Consider the following 22,364-nt stretch of genomic DNA (forward strand, 5'->3'; position numbering starts at 1 on the left):
AAATCATGACAAGTATCAGCCTTTTAATTTTCCTGCCAATTTAAATCGCACAGTATATCTGTAAGGTTTTCGGGCAAAAATAATACTGAAAATGACAATTTTGTAAACTTGATCTTTTAATTAAAGCATTCTGCAGTCGGTAACGTCAATACACTTCTTAAAAAACATTGATAAACATAAAATAATATGTTTTGCACGTGGAAACGGTCAAAATCCAATCAGTGTATTTCAGAAGTGCGATGCTGATCAAAACAAATTGAGAACATCTCATACGAGACAGGCCTGTGTATGATAATGATACTTGCAAATTTGATTGATTTACTGTTTATTGTCTTTTAGGCCACAGGCCCATATGACTATACATAACAAAAAAACAAAAGAATACACAAGCACTGGAGAATGTACAGAAATTGTAAAATACATATATATATATAACAAAATTATTATACCGATAGTAACGAAAACTCCCTTCTAAGGTTGAATGCTTTATGTAGAAATTTACCAAGATTACGTAGTACCTTTGCTGATTTTGAGCGCATTAGACTGTAATATTTTTCTGGATTGGGAAAATGCCAAAAATACTCAGGAATTAACTGTTTTCGCATAGAGTGAAATAATGGGCAAATAAGAACAAAATGATATTCGTCCTCTACATTAGATAAACAAAACTCGCATATTCTTTCATCAATTTCCAACCCTGTATAGCGCCCCTCTTCAATGCGCAATCTATGACTAGAACAGCGAATACGTGCTAGAGCATGTCTGTGTTTAGCCTCTGTGACTACAAAAAGATATCTTTCTGGTCAAGCATGGTTTTAAAATTACAATATGACCTTAGTTTGGCAGTGCAACATATTTCACTGTACCAATCCTGCCTATGAATATCAATTACCCGCTACTTGAACTGTACCGAGAACAGGTTTACATCCCCCACGCCCTGGGATATCCAAACCATACCAAAGCCGTGCATATGAAGTATATTTTTAATTTCAGTGGCCCATGATGTCCTTCCATTTTCATCTATTTTATACATTAGTCTGTAAGCATGCTTTACAACCCTCCCTTCAGGAAGTTCTGTGACTCGTAACCAGTATTTTATACATTTTAACAAAGAGTTTACAAAAATGGGTAACCGCCCACATTCCCCAAGTACGGCTTCAGTACATGTTTTGTCACCAACCCCAAGAAAATGTTTACAAAATTTCAACTGTACTCTTTCAGCCTGAATATATTGCTTAAATCCCCAAATTTCTGCCCCGTACAAAAGAATTGGTAAAATTAAAGCATCGAATAGTCTGAAATAAACATCATAATTAAGTATACCAACTTTATACTCAAAACTAAATAAAGAAAACATTGTTTTGCGTGCTTGTGCGGCCAAATTTGCAACAGCTTTAGACCAGCTGTTTCTACATGACAGCAATAACCCAAGATATTTGTAGGAATTTACAGTTTCAATTGGTTCATCATTCATAAACCATCTTTCTTTAGTTGAGTTATGGCCACCTTTCCGAAACACTACAATTTTAGTTTTCTTTTTATTTACAGTTATTTCCCATTTAATACAAAAGCGTTCTAAAATATTAATCAGCCGCTGCAATCCCGCAATTGAATCAGCAAATATGACTACATCATCGGCATACAATAAAGCAAATAAATCAAACATTTCTTGCGTTAGCTGAACCCCCCTGTATCCCACATTCCCAATCATATTATATAATTCATCTATAAACAAAGAAAAAAGAACAGGACTCAATACACTGCATGTCTAACACCAATAGTACAAGGAAAGTAATCAGAAATCCCACCATCAAGTCTGATGCACGATTTGACATCACTGTACATTGACTTGACAATGGTTAACATGTTACCTGATATACCAATATTATGTAATTTGGTAAAAAGTCGGCTATGGTCAACAGAGTCAAAAGCTCTGGCAAAATCAACAAATATACAGTAAAATGTTCCTCTCTTTTTTTTAAGATAATTTTGAACGATTGCATACAAGACCAATATGTTGTCAACAGTACAAAACCCTTTACGAAATCCTGCCTGCACTCCAGAGATGGCCCCAGTATCCTCTGCCCATTCATAAAGTCTGTTGTTTAGTATGCTACAGAATATTTTCCCGAAGACATCCAATAATGTGATTCCCCTATAGTTATTGGGATCAGATTTTGAACCTTTTTTCAAAAGTGGAATAATTACTCCACGTGACCACCCTTCAGGAAATTTCCCCGTTTCAAAAACATTGTTAAATAATTCACTCATGAGTGGTAATAAATGATTTACAGAACATTTAAAAAATTCGGCAGGAATTCCGTCTGGACCAGTAGCTTTCCCATTTTTCAGTGATTTCACTGCTTTGATAATTTCATCATTAGTGATCCAATCATTCAAATCTCCACAATTACCATTTTCAGCATAATGCTGCTCAAGCATTGAATCAAAAGTGACTTCCCCGTTGTTTACAACCTGTGGCTTATTTATCTGTGCAAAATGTTCCAACCAACAATTAGACGAAATTTGTGGACTACTAGAGGTACCCCTACAATACCGACCAATCACGGACCACATCCCATCCCGACCAACCACATTATCCCAACATTTTTGTTCTCGACTTAACAGCAAGTCTGTGTGAGTTTTCTTATTAAAATTACAAATGCTTTTGAAAGTATTTCGAGCAAGTTTGTATTGCAACAGTGCTTCGTCAGTGTGCATTTTCCTGAACAACGTAAGACATCTGAACATTTCCCGTTTGGTATCTTGGCAGGATTTATTGAACCATGGTGGTTGGTTGTTCATATTTTTAGAGGTATCGCGACATTCCATTCCTTCCCCAGCTAGTTGTAATGCACCCTTAATACAATTAATTACCCTGTCGTTATTTTCGCCTACATAATCATGTGCTTTATCTAGTAGCCCCACCACTTCGTCTGAATTCAACTTATCTACAAAATTCTGTTTTATATCCTCCTTCCAACGATACTTTTTCCATTCATTAGCTTGGGGAGTATGTACTTGCAAATTTAGATCGTAGAGTGCCCAGCTGGTCAATTTCCATCTGAGGCGGGATATGATAAACTTGTTAACACATTCAAAATATATAAGAAACTCTCTACCATGTTTTTCAGAAAAGAAAACAAGACGTCTTTGCATTGCTACATTAATTAGATCTGTCATGTTTATGTCACTATCAGCAGCTGAAACTAAGCACTCATGTAGATTTGTTATGCACACTTCGTAGGTTTGTAATATTCGGATGATTAAATACGAAATTTGGAATGGAAAAACGTAACAGGTTACTGCGGAGTGATCTAGTTACTTGCTGAAAACTCAATCACAATCAAATATATGAAACTGCTACGTGATATTAAGCTATTGGCAAGACTGACATTTCTGGTGTGTATATCTTTGAATGTCGTAGCATTTGTAAACATATTTCCTAACATCTCAAACGCTTCGAACTATTTTTTTTCCGAAATTTGTTTATCCGAAATTTGTTTATCCGAAATTTGTTTATCCTAAACTTGTTTATCCTAAACTTGTTTATCCAATTCTTATCTCATTACTGCAATGTATTTTTTTCAGGTCACAGTCAATTCTGACGCAATTAACCCTATGAGGCGACGAATATGTGCGATATTTTAAGGAGCACACCTACAATATCTGACCATATAAGCAACGTACACATTAACTATAGTAATTGTTTGATTGTTTATTTTTAATGGACATTTAGCGTTAGATATATATCACATGTTAACTGTGTATAGCAGTGAGTTGCGTATATAATACAGTCACAGGATTAAATCAGAAACGTATAATACAAAAAAAAAATTATATGTATACAAGCGTAGGGTTTTTTTGCAAAATGAACTACACACTGTTAGTAATGGTGTCATTACTATAATAATATGTTCATTTGCTCCGATGTGCGATGTAGTATAATTATTTTACAATATTACGTAATATTTATATCAGTATACATTTTGTATAATTATGTCATAACAATAAAAAACACTATTTTACACACAGTTAGTAGATTTAATACACGTTTGCTGAGTACTCACTGTTCAAATCTATATATCAATATGACTTTGAACTATGGTTGGTGGTTCCTCATGTTCATGACCAAATATACACAATATAAGAAATATTCTCGGAGGCAGAGCTACGTCACAGAACGTTCTACGTTGCACCACTGTACCATGTATTCTCATGTGCTCTGCGCAAGCTGCGTGGAACGCCGATCGAAGAGCCGCAGAAAACAGCTTAAGTCCAGCAAACGGCACAAACTTGATATTGAAGTAATTTTAGCAACCAAATTTATACATGTTGCACACGCAGGGGTAATTTTGTTACAGTGTTCTGGGGAGCCTCAACAAATATCTAAATTATACCGGTTTCTGAGAGTTTTCGGACTATGGTTGCCAGGTGGTGGATATGCCCGGATGTCGGTCCCGAGAAAACCATTTTGATTCCTAGTAATATTTATAGTACTCCCTCTCAGCCGCTTATGTTAATAGACTGTTTAGTGCTTTGGCACTTTGGTCTGGTAAGAGTCCAATGCACTAATTTATACACCTGCTTAGACATTCCATAGAACAACCATGCATTTGCATCACTCGCCGATCTAGTTTGTATCCAGGGTGTTACCCATTCTTTTGAAGTTGTACTCGTCCGGATAACCTTATATTCCCTTGTTAGTCGGCAATATTCGGAAACAAAAATTAGTAAATACAGGTCGTTTGTAATTTAAACAGGTCAGGGATCACTATAAATTCCCATGGCGATATCGTCAATTTTTTTTAAATGTGGCACGATTAAAAAAATAAACGCCATTAATCAGACTGAAATAAATCTGCATATTAAGTGATATTCGCCGGATCTGGCTGTGTCGCTTGTTCAGGGTATAACTAATCATTGATTATCGTTATATAGTCTGGCGTTGCGTAGGTCGTGCTTGGTACCGGCGCACTTGGTGGTATCGGCCTTTGGGGATAGTTATCCATAGTGTTCGGCTCGTTAATGTTACCTTTGTGCCTAAACTTGACCACAAGAATGATCGCAACCAGGACACACAACACCAGCGCAACGACAGTGACGATTACTGCTGTACGGAGTGTATTTGAAACGTCATCATCTGAAACGAGAAATCAATTGAAAGTGACAAAGTGAACCATCACTCCCATTTCAGTCGTGCATTGCTGTACATTGTGTGTGCTATCCATGTTTCATGAGGAAAAGGTTTCACTTTGAGACTTTACCGAGGAAATTTAGAAAATCCCCTGTTCAGAATTGTTCAGAATGCCTTAACATCCCACTAAAATGAGATAAAACGTCCTTTATCCCTAGTCGAGAGAGTTGTTTCAAAACATGAACAAACATACCGCGTTGTTTTAATCGAGTGGCCGGAATCGAAACGTTCTAGTACTACGCGCCATTTACACAGTACATGTATGTGCATAATATTTAGTACATACCAACTGCGGAAAACATGTCTGCGCATGCCTCGTCTTCACGATTCCACTTGCAACTGACATACGCGTTGCATTCACTGTAACGCAAGGAACATGATTTAAAGATACTAACGTATAGACAATGCAATACTGAACGAAGTTCTCTCATTGCCTCGTTAGTTGGCACACTAGTTTTCACAGAATCCGAATGAACGTATTGGCAAAAAAATGAATGAAATTGGTCTCACCTTGCAGTTTGCTTGACGTCACACTCGACGTCATAACATTGATCTAAACCCCTATAACGACTGGTTTCCTCAATAACGAGAGATAACGATGGTCTTGGTGGAAGACAAGTCGGTTCATCATCACTGAAAAACAATAACGCATAATTGTCATTAAAGTTGTAATTAACGTTAATGTTTAAAACTTATTGTATGTCCACTATTTTAACACAATAATTTGTTAAAAGTACATTGAAATTTACACGTCAACGATTGTGTGTATGTGTTAGTACATCATGTACATTCCATGAACAGGTCGGATGTTAAGTATATATATGTCATTATTCATGATGTACTTGGCACCGAGTGACGAGTTAATTACATACACGCATAGACATGTCTTAAATAATGATGTCACACCACGTATAACTCTTACCTTGTGAACGAGAACTGGTCTTTACAGTATTCGTATTCTGTTAGCGATAAACACGGACACTCGCATTCACGCTCAAGGGCTGTATACTGACAGTCTGCCTAAATATACATAAGAAGAAATTCACGTGATTGTTCGTCATCACATCGCCCAATTCAATTATATGATCTGGGGGTTTCTTTGGTAACTGTGAAAGATCGTAATAAAGGCACATAATAAATGTATATATACAACTAATTATAACAACATGTGGCCCATTGGTGTGTTTACATGTAGTAAAATGAAGGCAATATACGAGAACCCCCCAAACCGACTCTTAATTGCCGTCTGAGTTATTGCCGCAAATTATGTTTTGTCACGATCATACGTGTATTACGATGGACAATGAATGGGTCACTGACCTGGAGAATTTTCACCTGATTCATGTACATATCATAGTAAACTACAAGTTGCCTTACACCACAAATCCACTGCTTTGGGTATTCACACATAATGCACATATAGATATTTAATTTGCACACTTGTTATTGTCGGGCATTTCTCACATCTTGGTTCTTCCCAATAATTGAAAAAGGTTAGATAAGCAGGGTTCGCTACCAGCACGAATTTAGCATTGAAAGTACCTGTATCTCCCTACTCTATGGAGAATTCTGTGACGTTTACACTTGAAACGTCACGGCTACGAGGAGTTAGGGTTAGCTATACGGTATATGCAAAACACTGGTGTGCTTCTATATCAGGTTATTGCGTATTCATAATCGTTCCATGACTGTCACAGTAAAAAAACAAGTATACAACTTAACTCTAAAGAAACTGAAACTTACTAATTCTTGTTCAATAACAGAAAATATGACAGACGCGCTGTGTTTTACTTACATAATAACAAGGACAGTATCGATTGCATCTATTTAACTTGCGTACAATACCCAGATAGACGTTTGTATCTTGGACATGAGCAAGTTTATAGCGTTTACATACATCTGTATCGTCCATATTGTCAATACTCGATGTCGAACCAACGTGCCTTGTCTGGATAGAAAAACAAGTGCCAATTGCCAAACCCAAGATCAATATACACATATAAATGGTGCAAATATGAACAGATTTATGAAATCAATTTGTGCTAAAACGATACATTTGTAAACTCGATTATTATGCATATTCACATTCAATACATTTCTTGTCATCTTGTATACAAATTAAAACGCGGCTTGCATATAATACATACCATATAGTAATTCAGGTTTTTAATCATCTGAAAATCCACACATTGCTGCTTTTGAAGAATACCTTTCTCTAACAGGTCTTCGGCAACATTTGGTTCCTTTTCCATAATATGGATATCACTCACATCAGAATCGGCCTCGGTGAAGTCTCGATGTATAACTAAAAATCCACTACTGTCCATGACAAAGCAACTAAATACACAAAATAAATGTTGGAAATCACCATATATATATATGAATATTTATACTAGTATACTATAAAAATCGCTTGAATGTTTCCAGTAAACCGGTTTACTAATATTTCACACAATGAGAACGACTTTATCGATAACCGTATACAATACAAACACATCTAAAATTTGTATATATTGTAGTTTTTTAAGAACTATTATGATGTTACCGATATATTGAACAAAGATGTTTAGTCATATTGAAGAATTATATAATTATTAAATCTGACAGTTAGTATATATCTGAACAAATTGCAACCTAACTATATCAACACCTGGTATTTGATGCTGTCACGTAGAGGGTAATAAATTAATATGTTAATTAATATTTACATTCACAAATTACCTGCAGTATGTGTTTTTTTTTCAAATTTTGAGAGTAAGTGCTATAGTTGAATCGATGAAAATACTCATATTATTGAAACGCATGCGCAGTATGTGTTATTCCAATCCAAACAGCGGTTTTAGAGACGAGCATTGACCAAAAAGCAAGACAGATGGATCGACACAAAGAGCAATCATAAGGAAAATAAAAAAATGACAAAATATATGGTGCATAGTTTTCGGCAGTTAACCTTTTCACCCTCCGGAATTCTTGCCCAAATTCTGCACTTTTTCCTTAAATTAATCAATATTTCTGGAAATAAACCCTAATTTTGAACCCAACAGACAAAATTCGAGTAAATTTTACTTGTTTGTAAACAATGACACGCATTCGCAGGTATGTATATATATATATATATATTCCAAGACAATACAAACCTGTTACCGATCTCTTCACATTCAGGGTAGTGCTTAATCAGCATATTGTAGAAATAGGAAATCGTGAAATCCATACCCATAACAGCTAGCACATTAGTTGACGTAGGTGAACTTATACTATAATTTGAGCAAATAACCATCTCTTTAATAACATTATATTTAATTTTTCCAGCAAATCATCCAACCCATTAAAAGCATACATTATTTTAATCGAAATATTTTAGTTGTGTGTATTGTAGCGTTTCACCCACCTTTCAGTGATGGCTTTGCTTAGCGCTATAACCTCGCCAGCCCCATTAGCATCTACGTAAGGCACTGACAATGTCAGTATGTCTGCATTGTGTTTTGCTCTTTCATACCTGTCGAAGAAACAAATAGTTGGGTCAACGATCGATGTGATCAGTGGCTTCGATGCCAAAATATATTATATTTCTGTGGTGGCAGCAGTCGGTTTAATTATTATACAGTGGCCAAACGTATGACTACCTACCAGGGTCGTATTGTAGTGTCGTGCAATTTACTCATGGAAATCCCAGGTAACTGGCGGTAAACACCGTTCCTAGTCCCCATGTAACGAAACAGGGTGTAGTGTTCGTATCCAGTAGCGTCATCGCTCTTCCAAATGTCATTCACTGCAGCTGTAATTAACACAGCGTCACGAATCCCATCCTGTAAGGCAGAGACATGCTAGGCATAGTATTGGTGATTAAATGAAATCGGGTAATGTCTGTTTCAGCGCATTTATTCCACATGAGTGGCTTCTGTCCACCATGAATCGAATCTCAAAACAAACAGATGTACATCGGTAACCCATCGTGTGTGATCTTCATGCCAAGTCGAATTGGCCTAGGCATGCTTGATAACCGGTTGAAGTTCATTGTGTCTTGTTGTAAAACCAACATAGCCGCCAGTCGGTCATTTTGAATCACATCACGAAAGAAACAAAATGACGGAACTCTAACGATAATTCCCCGTTTAGTAATATGTTCAGCATAGTTTAGAATATGTAGAAGGAGGAAAGGTAAACGATGGAAACAGACGATATTCACTCCGTCTGCTAAAACCATAGATTTCTGTAACTATTGGAGCAGCTCCCACGTTAACCTGATTTTAGCCATAGTGAGCCATACCTTAAAATGTGTGTTTATAAATGACGCATCTTTCATGTAGTCTTGGTACTGTTCTATAATAGATTCGGTTTCTTCATATTTAAGATATTCAGCGGGACTAATAAAAGCTCTTGGTGCAAACTTAACAGTTGATTGGTCTGTACGAAGAGATATAGTTAGATTACAATTCATCTAAGCAATAACTAGATAGCGCTCAAACTCAGAATATGAGAAGACAATCAGCACCGGTTGTTTTCAATATTCCTGTCAACACTCAGAGCCACAATTCATGCCTTATGCACAAATATACTGGTAACTTGACCTTTGACCTTAAAGTGTATGTATTGTGGATCACAAAAGTAATATTTCAGTGTGATTAAAATAAGATCCCGGTTGGCTTATTTTTTTTAATTTAATTTTAATAAATTTTTATTAGAAATTTTGATTTGTATTATTATTATTTATTTCAATTCAAAACAATAATTGTGACGTCAAAAAAGGATGAAAATAAATGATAATTATAATGATTATATAAAAAAAAATTATTTAAAAAAATAAACAAACCAGGATCTTATTTTAATTAGATTGGGGCTTTGTGCGCCAAGTTTTCAAGACAAAAACTTATATAGACGTACGGGGAACACGTTTTCCAAGTCTGAAGGCCCTGGCTATTTTCCCTCTATAGATGTATACAAGACGTACACAAATCACACTGTCACATTGACCTTTGGCCTCAAAATGCGGCAAGGCCTTATTTTGCGAATCGCACAGGGAACAATTTTGATAGCACTGGCTAATTATCTTATGTAGTGAAACACATAAACACAAGCTGTGACCTTGACACTTGACTTTTGATCCCTAAAATGTTCGCTGTCCCGCGTGAGTGACACAGGGAACATCTGCGCCAAGTTTTGAGTGTATACCTAATTTTCTCTTCGAATTACAGCACGGACATACACGCACACCCACTTGAGCGCAAACCTCGGACAACCAATAGGGTTATCTGAGCGCAAAAACACATTATATTCGATTTCATACATAACGCGGGATCTCGCACTGTGCGTTAAATGGTTTATTGCGTTTCAGTACTCGGTTGTGGTGAAAAACAGACTACAGCGGATCCACTGTATGTAGAGCATAATATATTGGCTGTGCCGATAATAAATCACTGCGGGTGACTTTACGACTGTCATACCCCGACTGCATTCTGACCAACTATACTGGCGTGACGATTTAAACAACGATGGATAACAATAAAGAAACACAAGTACGACAAACGTGAGACTTTCCGTTTTCGACATTGTGAAATTCTTTTGTTTTTTGGGAGAACAAAAATGAAAAAAACTAAAATTCAGAAATGTATATTAAGAATAATTTACAACGAAACGTACTCCTTATGCACCCATAAATAATGTTGATAATTATCGATTACGCACGAATATTACAGAAAAATAATTTGTTATATTCTCTATATTTTTGCATTTTATTTGTCTTGAATTAAGACTGAAAGAAGCTGAATGACGGAAATTACAAACTATGTACTGTGTTCAACAACTCATGTATGAACAATAAGTTTAATAAATATGATTTTACCTAGTAAAAATATTGTATTTGTCTGAATAAAAACGAAAGAATTTCACAATGTAAAAAATGGAAAGTCTTTATCGTAGTGTTAAGAGCATAACCAACCTAAAACTCCAACTAACTTTACCTGTTGTTGCTAGCCTATTTACATATTGACACGACGTATCTGGTGGGACTATATCAAGACGATGATATACAAAGTCGCCAGCTAAAAGACAATTTAATAACCAGCATGTTACCGATATTTCAAATTGATGTATTTATAAGCCACGAACTTGAATGTTACTGATAATGCTAATGACAATCGGGTTTTATTTTAATAAAGCAAACCAGTTATCACATGCACGGTGCACCACATTACTTTACAAAGTCATGCATTTGAAATGAATGTTGCAGCGCTTACTATTTGCCGGGGAACTCTGCTCTAGGAGCTCGACTTTGTAATCACCGACAGCTTCTACAAAACATACAACATAGTTGGAACCAATGACCTGTAAAATATTGATCCGTAAATGTGCAAACATTATATAAATGCTTTTAAATTTAATTTAGTAATACTTGTCAGATTTCAGTGCATCATCCATGTGATTGACGTCACATATAAATATAAATGCTCTGAAAAAAGGGAATAGCTATTTATATAGTTTTTTAAAACATTCATGTTAATGTACATTCATGATCGTATTTTCGCAATACTTTCACATTTTGCGAAATGATTATCAATGAAAATGAATTCAATACCAATGTATGTCTGCGTGACAACGGTATATCGAAACTACATCCGTTTAACTTGTTGATGGGTGCGTATACTTACACGACGCCAGTAATATGTAGATGGTAAGGAAATCGTACTGACGCCTTCTGTCCTTTGGTTGCCTCGTGATAGATACCGTTTGGACATGAATGTCGTTTCCCCGCCTGTGCAATCACTGACGTGATTATGATGATTTGAAACAAAAAGAGAGGAAGCTCGTTTGAAGTCATTTGTTTTAAAAATCGCAAACATTTGCTGTATTTCTCTAAAAAAATCTATACTGTGGTTAGCTTACTGTGTTGCATTCGTATAAACATAGTCGAAAAACTCTTGCTCCCTTTCCAGTGACGTAATATGCACATATACCGGTTCGTCTTTGATGACTAACGGGGACGGTAATAGCGGATGAAGCAATGTGCGTCCTGTGAAGGGATCAAAACACAAACCATATTACCCATGCAATACACGACACGTTTAGACAATGTAGATATCTCACTTGTCAGGCTAACCTATCTAAGAAACTGGAATTAGCCGATGATGACTTCAACAACGTTATCTATACAAGCTCCATAAAAACAATGCTAGTTGATTTTGCAGCGTAAAACATCCTACACGGATAACCTAAACGTCTAAATAGCAAAGTCTGAATTTTCCGATTACTCTGAGATCCGGCGCTATGTGTGAAATCGAACGTTAAAACAGGACATAGTGTCGTAGTGATGTCAGGATATCGGAAACTTATATTTGAAGGTGTTTCTACTTTTAATAATGATCAATTTTATATTGGGAATAATCTCAACGTCATATTCCCCTTTGAAAGGTCGGCATTTCGACATTGAGTTATAAAATAAAAAATAAAAAAATGCAATCAGATGTTTGACCCACGTCTTCCACGCAATACGCGATATCCCGCAATGAATGGAAATCACCTCTATTATTAGACGATGACTGCGAGGTCCGAGGAAGGACTACTTCCCAATTATAATTTAGATTAACACATCATGGCAGATGGCCGATTATTTATTGAACACTGCAGCATAGATCTTGTCACTTTAGAATGAACTGTGCATACTAGTATACCCGACTTGAATTCGGATTCCAACAAGCTGCCTCGTCACCATAAATGAATTGTTTATTTCACTTTACACAGCTCAAATCAGTAACTATACACATAAACAAAAGATTAGGACTATATACGTTTAATGAACGATTGATAGTTGCTGTCGTTAAATAATTAGAATACTATGCTCCGCCCAGCACATGTCGGCCTTAAAGAGCATTATCCGTTCATATCACATGAATGTTTTTTTTCTCACTAATTTGACAATGTATTTTATTGTCAAGGCTTTGTTTGTTTCCTTAACTCTGAAGTAAAACCTAAAATTATTCTTACAATACCAATTGTTTACAAGAATGAAACGTAAGTTAACATGTTGAAAGCACCAAGATTCTTTGTCATAAATATAAGTCTATTCTTACCGTTTGCATATGTATTGGCTTCAAAAACAAATGCGTATGAATTATCTCCGCCCGTGAAGAAAGTAACATCCTCTAACAGATCACTTAAAGTTATGTCTACACCTATCACTCCCTTTAGTTCATTAGCATATTTCACAGGTATCGCTGCTGTTGTCATCATTCCTATAAATAAATAAATAAATAAATAAATAAATAAATAAATAAATAAATAAATAAATAAATAAATAAATAAATAAATGAATGAATGAATGAATGAATGAATGAATGAATGAATGAATGAATGAATGAATGAATGAATGAATGAATGAATGAATGAATGAATGAATGAATGAATGAATGAATAAATAAATAAATAAATAAATAAATAAATAAATAAATAAATAAATAAATAAATAAATAAATAAATAAATAAATAAATAAATGAATGAATGAATGAATGAATGAATGAATGAATGAATGAATGAATGAATGAATGAATGAATGAATGAATGAATGAATGAATAAATAAATAAATAAATAAATAAATAAATAAATACAGGCATCGTTATGCATTGGAATATTTACAAGAAATTTTCACTTGATAAAATGTTTCCTTACCAAGTCCAAATCCATCTTGGTATGGAACTGAAAATATGGGCTCATCAGTCAGTCTGTCAAAGTTTGCAAAATAATCATAATATCTAGCCATTTTACTGCGCAATAGAGTGTAATCAGTCACGTGAGTAAATACACCTGGCTGGGAAATAAATTGAAAACATACGTTATTTGTAAGTCTGTGAAAGTAAACCTTGTACGTTTTAATGTTACTTATTCGTTACTGTTTTGACATAAAAACCTTATTTTCTCCAATGCTAGTATTTACTGCATCTAGTCCATGATTGACATAGTTTTGAACTGCGATATCTTCAAGGAAATTGATCCCAGAATCTAAAAAAGAAATACAAAGCAATGTCATGGTCATCAGCAACATCATCGTCAATATAAACATGATACGACGGAGTAGAACAATATTCCTTTTGTGATTCATATTCTTTCCAATAATCACATACGATATAATTTGCTCCCAAATGAGCCAAGCCGCATGTGATCTCACCTAAACCGAGACCAAAAGTCAAAATGGTCACTTTATTCTCCATTTCTTCATTATTTGAACGGATTTTCCTCATTATGCTTGTCTTGTCATCAAGAGGTTCACCATCAGTCAGAAAAATAATGACCTGGTCTACAGATGAAATAGTTATGTATTATGGATTCAGTATATATCGGAGGCATACTAATACTAGTAGTTATACTCTTAGAATATGTGTTACGATAGCTAGCTGTATCGAGTACCTTCCATTATATTTATGGCTATGTGTCGGGGAAACAATGTACAAAACAGGACATGAACTAATATATAAACATCATAGTAGTTCTGCGAAGTGAAGGTATAATCTATCCTTACCCCGTTCGATCTTACCCCGTTCGTTGTCGGCATCCAGTGTGTACGATTCTTTCAGCAAATTAAACGCTGCATCAAATGCTTTGCCGTAGTGTGTTCCTCCTATAAGTTAAATAAATTGACATTATGTAAGCATGCTTGGTGAAGCGGGAGGCAGGCTACTTAATGATAATATTACCATACATTACACACATGGTACACATACATAGTCAATGCAAGAAATTACTGGTAAAAAAGAAGTGGGAATGAAAATAACATCCAACAAATCTGTAAACGTTTAGAGACTGACTATGATTCAAATTGGAAGAAAAATATAAATACAGATGGGACAGGGGAACAGAATCAACTAAGAACATATAAATTATTCAAAACAGAATTTAAAATGGAGGAATATATACATAATGTTAAGGGTGGTGGAATAAGAAAAAGCATATGCAAACTAAGAATAAGTGATCATCCCTTAATGATTGAGAAAGGCAGGCACTTAAGGCCAAAGGTTAAAGATGAACACAGGATCTGTACAAGATGCAACACAAATTCAATTGAGAATGAATTCCATTATGTTATGAAATGCCCACAACATATTACAATTAGGAGAAAATTGTTTGACTCAATTAGAAATAAAACTGTTAATTTTCATTTGATGGATGAAGATTCAAAATTTAAATACATTATGGGCAACACTTCCACATTAATACAGCTTGGTATTTTTATAAAAGAAAGTATGGTAATGTGATACAGTGATTATCAATTCCCTGATTTCTCCAAGCCCTTTTGTTAAACTGTTTTAGTATGTTTTTGTTTATGTATTTAGGAATTGTTATTTCTTTATAGATTGGTCTATGTTCTATTCAACATGAATATTGTCAATAAAGTTAAAGTGAAAGTTATCATACAGGTTCTCACCCCTAGCTACCAAGGACAATACAAATTGCTTTAAATTTTGTATATTGATTGTTGTAGCTAATGCCAGTTCATTTGCATAACAGCTGGCGTCTCCGATCTTAGGTGGCAACTTCAGTTCATCTGAAAATGCTATCACCCCAACCTGACGAGGAACAAGAAAGAACCGTATCAATGACTGAACTGGACTTCACTCGGTTTACGCCGTCAAGCGTTCTTGTGCATAAGACAGTTGTTATCGGATCTGTTGGTATGTACATTCATTATTATAGAAATAGTTACCGAAGTGGAGTTCAGTTGTGATGACCCGCAGATGAAATTATTGAGCTCTGCTGCGCCTCGGTCGATAATTTCATCCACGGGCCATCTAAATTGAATATTGTGTGAACAGTGAAATAAGTATTTGTTTTTAAATTATTATACCAAATAAATTAATTACAACAATGTATTCAATAACAACATCATAACACTTGTTTTCTTTATTGTGAACATATTGACCTGTCAGTTTGTACATGTATAAAATAAAACATAAAGAGTTTGATTGCGATAGAACAAACTACTACAATGTGTTCACAACAACAATAACAGCAACAACAACATACATACATACATTTTATTTAGTGCCCTGAATTTAATATCATATGTTACTGTTAATAAAACCATTAATTGATTGATCGTTACCTAACCCCGGACATTGTGGTGTAAAGCTTCGTCGTTAAGCTGAACAGTCTTGACGTTTAACATCTTCGCCAACCAAAGAACGTTTGTTTCGGGTCACCCCTCCAAACTAACCCTTAGCAGATTGAACCACTGGAGCCAATCAGCTATCTTGTGTCAAAATACAAAATGGTCAGTCGAATAGAGTTTCATGACTTTGTTAAAACATGGTCGACCTAAATATTTGTCACTTTGCTGACGAAGTGTGCCACAAACGGCCTGCAACGTTTGGGTTTGGCATCAGTGTAAAACACTGCCAACAGCGATGCAAGTTCCTCCTTGCCGATGTCTTCAAAATTGCGGCTGACGTTGTTCTCCGTGCAGTATTATCGAAACACCTTGACAGCGGCGGTAGCTGCTTTCTTATTTTTCTGGCAGTCACGGTGAGTATTTTTTCTCATCTCATTCATCTCTCCAAATGTCGTAGAACCCAAATGCGTCACTGCATTTCCGTCGTCAAAATTTGAGAAATCAAATCCCATATCAAAATTTAAAAATCGGAGTTGCAGACGACGACGCCATAATGTAAACAAACAAAACGCGCATGTGCAGTAAGGACATTCAGAGCTGCGCGAGTCATTATTTCTCCATAATCTCACCAGCGGCCATTAAACCGTTTTCATGACTGACCACATTCTGACCAATCAGCGTGAAGATATTAGACATGAGAGCTAACAATTATAATATATGCAAATACATACCATATTACTGTATGCAATAAAAACACCGTAGTTGTCAATGTAAGCTAATTACCTTATCATTCGGATTCATGGTGTCAAGTACTGTGATGGCAGCATCTATTGCTATGTTTATCAAACTTTTCCCAGAGTGCAGATTAGCCATCGATCCACTTGTATCAATTACAATAACAACATTCTTAGGTTCCGGTGTTGCAGCTTCCACATACCACGGTCTGAATCGATAATATGAAATTGATTGTAATAGCAGAGTAAATCTTGTTTATTTAAAACAAAATATAACTATACATTATGTTAATCGGTATGCAAATTAATATGCAAATTAGTTGCAACCCTGAGAAATTTTCTGGGGAGAACCCTGGAAATAAAAAAGAAATGATCAGACGATAATGTATTCACATTGAAAACTGACTAAATTACATTTGTTCAAATGTTTTAACAATATTAGAATTCATATAATTATACGACTTTAATAGATAATTAAAATTGGATATATTGCCAAAAATATATTATTTAATATTGTTACTATATACTATTATTATACATCTGTCACCGTTACGCCATAAGTTACAGCGTGCCGTAATTTTGCGGTATTGTACGGGGTATTTTCATCCTACCATATTAGGGAATGCGAATTTCAAAGATGGAATGATTACGTGCGCAAGTGTCCTCTAATAATAAAAACAAACATGGCTGCCACCAGGATGTGACCGGCCTCCACACAAAGAAGTTCGCTAAATCCAACAATTTTTGGATTTCGGCGTTCCTATTACGTATCCTTGGGAGGAAAAGATGTATAATAATAAGGTTATTACGAGGATACCGCAAAGTATGCACTCATGCGCTGTACTGTCTTCATGCCTACTTTTCGGTATCCTCGTAATAACCTCATATTATATAACGAATGTGTTCTCTCTCTCATACACACACAAACAACACCTCTCCAAAATAACTAACACACAAAGCAACAACTCTGTTATTGTTATTACGAATAGTAATACTAATTTGCATATTCGAATTCACGAGCAATAAATCCACATGTTGCAACATAGTAACACCGATATGTACCCCAAAACAAATATTGACACATATTGACCCTTCCTCGAAAATTATCAAAGTGTGGACCACATAGTAAGTGTTATTTTAAATAAACAAATGATTATCTTACCTGAATCTGTGGTCGTAGTTGGCGCAATCATCAATCAGAGAAGCGGGATAGATTGTAAATATACCCTCCTCGCTGCCGAAATATTGCCATTTGAGATTTGAAAATGAATTATAATTCTCCTTCATGACATCAATGACCTCGTTTGAAAGAAATCTTGGATTTGGATCTGCGTTGTCAGCAATCCTTGTGCAGCCGATGCGTGGATCTAACTACGGTGTGACAGATATGAAAGATTATCATGAATTGAAATGAAGTGATTATGTTTACTACGCTGCGGACAAGAGATGCACGCTCACTCGACATGAAATCGGTACAGAAGGAGCACATTTTGTCTCGTGCATGATTGAGGTACGTGTATAAAATAATCTGCACTCTACATGACCAAGTAAGTCGGCAAAACTATGTCATACTCACCGACTTGCCAAACGCCGTATTGAACTCCAGGTCGTTGGGTATTTCACAACAAGGCGTAAACGCGATTTCCGTTTGTTCAAAAGATTTTTCCACGCTTTCACGGATATTTTCTATAGCTTTAACCGTGGATACAATTTTCTGTCGTATTGCTAGCTCCATCTAATAAAACGGAAATGATCTATAACCAATCATATTGTTTTTATAGGATCATGAAAGGTACTAACAGATTAAGCTGACAATGTCTTCACAATGCACATCGTAATGTGCCAGCCAATTAAAATGTACTATAATAGCTACTAACGCGATATATTCTAACAAAACTATGATGAGGATTGTCTTATGCAAACTAGTGCATATACATACCTGTTCGATGACGTCATCACCAGCCAATGACAATGGTCCAAAGCGTAATGAATCAAAATGGTCCTGTAAATCAGAGAATTTCACAAATAAATCGGGCAAACCAAGCCATCTTTGAAAATAGCTTAGACTGCATGGCGTTTTGCGACATAACCAATGATTAAAATGATACAGAATTGAAATAAGAGAATTAACTGATATCGCGCTTCATTTTTCACTTTATATTACGTATTCACATATATACCCTGTTTTTATAACCAGATTCTTTTCTGCAAATGAAGTTTCAAACGATGTATATTACGTCACAGATGACGGCGTTTCCGGCCACACCAATAACCTACTTTACGCTTAAATAATGGCTTATTATCAACTAGTGTTCGCACCTCTTTTTTTTATTAAATTCACATCATTTGTCTTGACAACTTGTTAACTGGTAATATTAACTTTTAATTAATGGTGACCTTTTTATCTGTCAGTTGAATGTTGGGTCTGTATATAACGTTCGAAAGAAGGTTTTTATAGTAAAGATCATTTTTGTTACTGAAAAGTGGTACATAACAATGATTAGTTGAAAAAAAAACAATGTTTCTTTAGTGTATAATTTCACGTTCAAGAATGTCAAGTTTTGTCAGTATCAAGTTAAGTGACACGTGTGTGAGTTTTCAAAAGCGAACTGGTATTTGGCGTGTTCGCTTCTACAATGAACTGACCCATTTTTGGTAGTGGTGACGAAAGTAGTGAAACAGGCCTCCGGGTGACACATTGGCACTGTCGACAGTAAAAACCATACAAATAACGAGGACTTAAAACACATAAGACAATGAATTAACACTCAATAATTTAAAATTTCAAAGATGTGATCAAAAATATCAAAAAATGAATGTAAATATTACAAACATTCGCAATAACCGGGATGCCATATCTCTTATTTTGATCATGTTATGTCTGGTATTATATAGCTCAGTATACAGTTTAAAAAATGTGATCGAGTCTGCATTTGCCAAAGAGATTAAATATTTTAATATGATAGATTCACCGACATAATTAAACTGCAAACACAAGGCCATATCATATTTTTATTAAAGGGGGGGTAGTCGTTGCGCCGCGCATATGCGACACTAGTCAGGGGTGTTGATAAACATTGATTTTCCCACAATCCAATGCGCTCTTCTAATGGAAATCACGATTACGACTTTTGATCTGCGCGCAACGTGCACTAATTACCGCCGGCGACTCCTTCGATACCTTCCAATTACAATGGTAATTACATGGTTAAATCTTAGTAACGTCTCAGTTTGTACTCGTTGATCTGCGTAACAGTCAAAGTCGCCATCTTTGTTCATACGAGTTCCATTTCTCGCGCATGAGTGGCGCGACGACCACAGCGCTTTAAAATACTAGTAATCATTGTTATGTAATGTTGGTATGGCCGGAAAACGGAGGGAAATAACTTGATATTTTCACTTATGAAAACGGAGCATGTAATAACAATTGAGTGTAGCGGTGAATTCTCAACATGAAAAATAACGTTCAAATTAGGGAATGTACTCTATTTTATTTGTGTATGATTGTGTATTTATATTAGTTTATTTGATTGGTACAAAAACCACCAGGACTGATTTGCCACCACCCTGCCTTTTGACAATGGGAATCAGAAAGACGATAACACGATACTGGTATCATTGACACAAAACTACACCGCGTTGAATGAAACATTAGTGTTCCCCTGTGTTCGTAAGTACCTGTTCCCAATTCCTCTGCACCCTGGGTTTTTGCGTGACAAAGACTGAGGTCATAAACGAATGACAAAGGGGAAAAACATAAACAAAAGACAAAACGATCAGGTGAATACGATTGTTCCATGTATGTATAGGTGGCTTATATCGCTTTGAGTTGCAGGTAATTCGAAGAGGCGTTATAAAGCTTTTGCGGTTTCAAATTATAGGAATAGACGGGAACCAAATACAGAAATCAGAATTAAATAGATTGTATTATATTTCACGACAAACATACTTAACATTTCCAACATAGGAACAATCTATCTAATGGTTTTCAAATCACAGCAATGATGAATATACTGATTATTATAAAACATGGTCGAACACATTTCATATAACTTCACTAATATTAAACAAGCAAGCTTCCTGATTTTTAGACGAAAGTAGCATTTTCTGTCAACAATGAAATTAAAAACAATGATTCACAATAATAAAAGTACAGCAGTCCACACAAAGTAACAGTAGTTGACGCCATATAATCCACAAATAGTATTAACATGAAAATTGTAGTAAATTAGTCGTCGAAAATAGCATTTTTGACTTAAACAATCCTATAAGCGAACAACGCAAATACATATTCTGCTTATGAAAACAACACAACATTATTTTTAAAAAGGCACGATATAGAATGAGTAAAAAATGAACAGAAATATTTAACATCTCAGTTGTCTGTTCAAAATGTTGTAGTCAGTTAACTGAGACACAACTTTACTAGGTCCAACCATGCATAACGACCTACACTGTACGTTTGGAATCGTGTTTATTGTGTGTAGCATTCTTGTGAGTCACATGACAGCTAGTATTGTAACATTTTTTATATATAAAATATACCATATAACGTCACCTGCATTTTCTGTACACCAAGTCCACTGTATGCCAAATTGAAGAGTTCGTTCCTCAGCTTTTCAGTGTCGAGAATTGTGCCATTACAGTGCGTCGTCAAAGCGATCAACATGGTAAATAGTATACAGACTCCCCTTTCCGCCGACAACATGGTGAGTCAGGTGCGTTGCAATAGGTCGACCTGGAAAACGCTAACAAACAAAATAAACAATAACAAGTTCTGAGCGCGGATTGGGCTGCCAATACTTACTGACTCATAGATTAACAGACTTCCCTGCAGCAAAGCAAACAGGGTTGTGTTGGTCTATCGGAGTCTGAAGTGGAATTTCCTCATATGGAATATGTGTAATGGAAAGTTCCGTCCGCATTTACAATGTAAAACCTCTAAATCACGCACGACATTAAGATACTTCGGCAACGTTAGCGCATGCGTAAGTTTAATGTAAGTTTGTTTGTGTGTTTTTGTTTAACTGAAAAGGTCACCCTTCTCGTAGTTTTCTATTATATAGTCTTACTTTATTGTATTTGGCCAAAACAAGAAATTTTCGTATCTGTTCCTGTCATTTTGCCAAAAATTGTCCGGTGTAGTGCACGTTCTTTTCCTCTGTCTTTTCATCTTCTCAAATTTATGCCAGCAAAAAGTTGAAACGACTCGGACATGGGTCATAACAAGAAATACCTTTCCGTAACTACTTTGCATTTTATATTGAGCGTAATTATGTGACTCGTCTATGAGTCGTATACTGCCAGCGGATTAGCAATATAACTAAGGGGTGATCTAT

At 35.5% G+C, this 22,364-nt stretch overlaps 1 protein-coding gene across 3 annotated transcripts; it reads right to left on the reverse strand.

Annotated features, from left to right (window-relative positions):
- Positions 1–3,698: 3,698 nt before the first annotated feature.
- LOC100373712 (VWFA and cache domain-containing protein 1-like) lies at positions 3,699–21,980 on the reverse strand. 3 transcript variants are annotated; one of them, XM_085503328.1, is made up of 25 exons: positions 21,584–21,980; positions 18,965–19,027; positions 18,602–18,760; positions 18,188–18,396; positions 17,075–17,234; positions 15,608–15,749; positions 14,720–14,803; positions 14,354–14,482; positions 14,096–14,187; positions 13,858–13,996; positions 13,261–13,422; positions 12,077–12,203; positions 11,842–11,956; positions 11,431–11,518; positions 11,155–11,235; positions 9,465–9,601; positions 8,825–9,003; positions 8,586–8,693; positions 8,335–8,451; positions 7,345–7,534; positions 6,993–7,145; positions 6,120–6,217; positions 5,708–5,830; positions 5,484–5,557; positions 3,699–5,143 (listed from the first exon to the last, which is right to left on the reverse strand). In XM_085503328.1, the coding sequence occupies exons 1-25, from the start codon at positions 21,731–21,733 to the stop codon at positions 4,917–4,919; spliced, it is 3,306 nt and encodes a 1,101-aa protein (XP_085359454.1). In that variant the 5' UTR covers positions 21,734–21,980; the 3' UTR covers positions 3,699–4,916. The 3 variants fall into 3 exon arrangements, with proteins under 3 accessions (XP_085359454.1, XP_085359453.1, XP_085359455.1); XM_085503327.1 differs by having other exon boundaries at positions 14,705–14,803; XM_085503329.1 differs by lacking the exons at positions 3,699–5,143; positions 5,484–5,557 and having other exon boundaries at positions 6,120–6,303; positions 14,705–14,803.
- Between the last annotated feature and the right edge of the window lie 384 nt (positions 21,981–22,364).

Source organism: Saccoglossus kowalevskii, chromosome 9 (assembly GCF_978046115.1).
Source record: "Saccoglossus kowalevskii chromosome 9, keSacKowa6.1, whole genome shotgun sequence".
Taxonomy (NCBI): domain Eukaryota; kingdom Metazoa; phylum Hemichordata; class Enteropneusta; family Harrimaniidae; genus Saccoglossus; species Saccoglossus kowalevskii.